At 37.7% G+C, this 5176-nt stretch overlaps 1 protein-coding gene across 1 annotated transcript in view; it reads right to left on the reverse strand.

The window, feature by feature from the left end:
• mcoln2 (mucolipin TRP cation channel 2) overlaps window positions 1-3637 on the reverse strand; it is a 20552-nt gene extending 16915 nt beyond the window's left edge. Inside the window, exons 1-3 of the mRNA XM_008408126.2 lie at window positions 3501-3637; window positions 2766-2919; window positions 830-1027 (exon numbers count right to left, since the gene is read on the reverse strand). Of these exons, the coding sequence (XP_008406348.1) occupies window positions 830-1027; window positions 2766-2919; window positions 3501-3544 (396 nt within the window). The 5' untranslated portion in view covers window positions 3545-3637. The remainder of the gene's footprint in view (window positions 1-829; window positions 1028-2765; window positions 2920-3500) is intronic.
• Window positions 3638-5176: the final 1539 nt, after the last annotated feature.

Genomic DNA, 5176 nt, shown 5'->3' on the forward strand with positions numbered 1-5176 from the left:
AAAGTAGTGTGTAATGGTGAGATAAAAAGAAAATGACATGGTTTTACATTTCTATAAAGAATCGCTTAAAATGTTAGCACTTAAAAATAAAAAAAAAACTCCCACTTCAGTTGCAAATTATTTCACATTTAGACAGATATTTTTGTTCTCTTTGCAACATAGCTAAAGTTAATTTTAGCCACCTATCTTTAGCTTGGACAAAGAACATCTAGTCATAAATTTGACTCATGGAAAATTYKTAAGAAAAACAATGTGTTCTTTGACTAGGACACTGCATAATTCCACCATCTTGTAACAAGAGCAGCTTCTGGGTTTGTTTAATCTCCTACATGGATTATAGAAAGCTCCATTTCTTATGGTTTTCTTTCAACAATGGGTTTCTTCTGGACCACATGACTAAAGTTGTTTTGTTGATAAACATTTKCAATTGAGCCTCATCTCAAATTTATTWAAAAAMTCCTAATTAAGTTTATCACGTGACAAATAAATGTGGGGAAAAAGGTCAGAGTTRGTGCAAAGGTTACATAAGAGCACMATTTTCCAGTCAGTTCCTGTTTTTATGATATCACAAAGTGYATTCAGAGGATTATTAYGCAGCTYAATTATTACACAGTTTCTGCACTGCAGTATTGTCTAATATGATTCTCCYCAAAGATYCTTCTCAGATTCCAGGAAACATAATGCTCACATCGCAGAGATAATTTATATAAACTGGTAACTGAGACAACATTTTCTACAAACTAGACAGTTAAAGCAAGTCTCCCACATTAAGTTTCCTAAAATTCTCTTTTTCCTTATTCTAAAAACCATCAAAACACAAAAATCAAACAGTAGCTTTAATTTCTGTACTTGCCTGATCAAGGACGTAAAAGAGGCTGTCAAACACAGCCTTCTGTGTATAAACAGCTACACTATAGTCATCCTCATCCACCCCAGTGTATCCTTTCAGGAAAAGGTTTTTCAGGGCAATGGTGGTTTCCTCCTTATAGGCAACCACCAGCTGGTTGTTGAGGCCAAACAGGATGAGCTAGAAAGAAAGAAATGGAAAGTGGACACTTAACCAAAGCCAAACAAACAGCATTATTCAGGAGGGTAATTTTCTTTCCTTTTTTTTTATCCCCAAAGGTGTCTAGTTTTTTCATAGTATCAATTCAGTAAGTTGTGGGAAATATTCCACTGAAAGGTTGAGCCATTTTGAGCGAACAGACAGAATCAGAGAGCTAGATTTTGAGCTGAATATTGATTATGTCTGTAGCAGTGGCTCGGGAGACAGGGGTGCGCTCCAGTAACCCATGGGRTGGGTTGGGTCTCMTCACATCTGGTGACTCTGGAGGCCATTTGAGGACAGGGAAGCTATGGTCATATACAAGAAACCAATCTGAGTTGATTTGAGGTTCATGGTGCACCATTCTGCAGGAAGTAAGGTAAGGTAAGGTAATTTTATTTATATAGCACATTATCAGCAACAAGGCAATTCAAAGTGCTTTGCATGAATTAAAAGGAAATACAAACAATAAAACAAATCAAAGGAAAGAAGAAGAAGGAAATAAAACACAAAGGACACATTAGGGCAAATGGTAACATTCCGACAAAACAAAGGGCAAAACAAAGACATGAGTGAAGGTGGTGACGTCACAGGGCCATGAAACCAGGTGGCTGAGCCTCCCGGCAAAAGTTCGATAAAGGTGTTGTTATCAAGGAACGTCCTTTAGAGCGCTCAACTCCACAGCTGCATGGATAACAGGAGGGGTTGAGGTGGGAAGGAGCGCTATGTTTACATATCTTCAAGGAGATCGGAAATATGCAGCCCTTCCAAGGCCACACGGGGAAAGCCAATTCAGAAACAGAATGTCTTTTATAAATTTCAATCTTCCCTAAAGTCTCTCTGATACATCTCAGTTCCCAATCATCCAAATTAGTTTGGTCGTTCCACTGAGCTGAAACTAGCAACTTCTCCAAGATCGATTCCATCCCGGTAGTGAGTTTTAGAGTCCTCAGCTGGGCTGCGAGTCTCAGTAAGACTCACATCCAACTTGTGTCTCTGTCCACACCAACAGTCTGAGTGTTCGCTAGTTCGGCCAAGTCTTCAGATGATGGCTATACAGTGGTCATTAAGGGACGGACACGGTCAGCGTATAAAAACTCGCACTGGACTGTGGCATCTAAACAATGCTAAAARTCTGCACAAATGGGGTCAATCATGTGTTCCCTCACCACTAAACCGTCACCAGCAGCTTAAACCATTGATACAGGCAGGATGAATGCACACTTTCTGATCAGTTTTTTCCTTAATTCTGATCTTGTCAAAGTAAATGGACTTAGCAGAGCAGGAAATAATTTTACATTCTGTTTTTGTCCAATTTTGGCTCAGTTTCCTGTTGTTAGCTGGCAGAGGAGGCACCGCACATGCTGCTCTGCTGCTGTAGCCAATCAGGTTAAAGGGTTTGCACTTCGAGATGGTACACCATATTCAAGCTATTCTGAAAACAATATCTACATCAGACCTAAAATCACTTTAAATCCCCTCTCACCATTTCAATGTGCTGTTTGAATTTCATCTAGTTGCATCCATTTCATCCAGTTCCCTTAACATGCTGTAAGTTGCTGTCATTTGACTGGCTGTTTTGCTGGAGTTTCAGGGTTGTGAAACTTAAGTTTAGTTTGTTTAGAGAAATCTCTGAGGTACATGTTCACATTTTTCCTCGRATAGGTGTGTAACAGATGCAGCATTATCATCCTAGCTTGAGGCTGTTCTTTATACATACTTGTGTAGTGATCATGACGATCTTCAGAATCTGGACTCCCATTTTCCAGGGTATGTGTCGACGGGTTCTGTACTTCTCACAGGGGCTCATGAAGTAGTATCTCAGGTCATCTCTCAGGGTCTCCTCCTTGATAAGATCCTGAGTCATGTCAGAGCTGCAATGAAAGCAGAAACACCAGGCTGGAGCAGATGGACCTTACTTGTGTGTAAACAAAGTGGTGCTGCAGAGGACAAACATTAAAGCAAGCTGACAGTCTCTACCTTTTAACCTATTTCCTTTGCAGAAAGCAACGTAAAGCTCTCCGGAAGAAAATGCAGAAGTGACACTGTGAGAGAGCAGTTATTTCCCAAGTAACAGATGTTTTGTGAGGGGGTGAAAAAAAAAAAAAAAACTTCAGAGAGTACAGTGCCTGCTTTCAGTGTTTTTCCAAGGTTCAAGTAAATCAGTCAGTGCGGGGCCTACTTTCAATATTTTCTCAGTCGTTTGCCAACCGCAGTCACAGCACCAATCTCTTCCTACTGCACGTTTCTGTGAAGGTTTTTCTAGCGAATTTTAGAGGTGGTGGAAAGGCAACTTTAGCTTAGTTTCTGTTTTAGTCACTTTGAGAGTGAGACCGAGCAGGCGATTGAGCGACAGATACAAAATACTTTTAACTCCTAAATGGGATTTTTGCTCATAATTTAAATAAATAAATAAATAAATAAATAACAATAATAATTGTAATAATAATCTTACCTAACGGAGTTGCTCCTATCAAAATACCGAACCAGTAACTCCATGATCGATGAGCCCCGTGAGAAGCAACATTTACTCGAGTGGGGTTGTGACAGCGATCACTGACACTTCAGGCGTAAAAAAAAAGAAAAAAAAAAAAAACTCCCTGCAGCTGAGCTTTCTGTGTGGCGTCCAGTCAGCCAATCAGCAACCGAGTTCAGGAGGGGCTCAGGTGCGCAATTTGTGGTCAAAGAGTCAACTATGGAGCGCTACAACAGCCAAATTAACAGGAATGCGCTAAAATATTCTAATTAAAATTAAAATGGTTTTAAATAATTTAAATGACTATAATAATTTAAGTGATCATAGATTTTTTTTTCCACAATGATGAAAAATTTCTCATTTCACCATATTGTATCCAAAAAGTATGTTGTAATAAATCAGTAAATAAATCTACTTTGCAGTATTTTCAATCAAACAAGTTTTTTGTACATTGCAAAGTTCAACAACAAGGCAGTTCAAAGTGTTTCACATCATAAAAACACAAAAATACAAAGTAATTAAAAACACCATACACCAACAATTACATTTTGATGAGTATCATCATCAAAATCATTAATACACATTATGTATGTTGGTCAATGTTCCATTTATTTAATGCAGCTCTGAACAGGTGGGGGTTTAGCGTTGATTTAAAGGAACTGTGTTTCACCAGTTTTGCTGTTTTCTGGAAATTTGTTCCAGATTTGAGGCACATAGAAGCTGACTGCTGCTTCTTCAGAGTGGACCAGAACCAGAAGACCTGAGTGGTTTTCAAAGTTTTTCCAAAAACTCAAGAGCTTGCAAAGGTTTTGAGATCAGCATTTCACCTTAGAATTATTTTGAATACTACCGGTTTTGTGTTTTTCATTCAAAAATGATGTGATAATGACCAACCACAGGGTTCTTTTGTCAGGTTGTTGCTTGTTTTAATGGTAGTTATCAAACGCACCCCTGGGACCCTGCAAGGATTAGTGGGTATAGATAATGCATGGATATTACTTTAATAGCTAATAATTGGATGAATCAGTTATGTGTCTTTATTTTGTATTTCTTTATTTATTTAGCTGCTGAGGGTTAGAGTTGGGTATTTTTGAGGTAGAAAATGTTTGAATGAGCCTCTCCCCAATAAATGGACATGCAATATGCATTCATGACATCCATATGTTGGTTAATGTATAGCATGTGCTCTGGTTGATTTTGTTGCCAGAAGTGCTGCTGGAAGCTTTCAGCTTAAACAGTAACAGACTGATAAGAAGAAATAGAGAATTTAAAAAAAAGCTAAGACAACTTTGTTCTTGAAATCTTGAATTCTGGGGAAACAAAACAGAATCCTTGCACTTTAAAAAAAAAGTCACATATACCTACATCTGCAGTTTAATTTCTCATCTTTATCCCCACCAAACTTCTACCTCACTTTATTTTCACTCTAGATAGAAAAACGGAAAGTAAAACAAACATTTTGCTGTGTTTTTTTTTTATTATTATTATTCCAGAGGCATTACATGTAATTTCTCTGGTTTCTATTTCTATTTCAAAAAAGCTAACATTTTATGTAATGTGGTATAAAAATAGAATACAAACAAGAATATTTCAACATCTTTTTATTATAAACAGGAAGTGTAACACCAACTGTGCAAAAGTACAAACAGTAAAAA

This window comes from Poecilia reticulata, linkage group LG4 (assembly GCF_000633615.1).
Source record: "Poecilia reticulata strain Guanapo linkage group LG4, Guppy_female_1.0+MT, whole genome shotgun sequence".
NCBI classification, from domain to species: domain Eukaryota; kingdom Metazoa; phylum Chordata; class Actinopteri; order Cyprinodontiformes; family Poeciliidae; genus Poecilia; species Poecilia reticulata.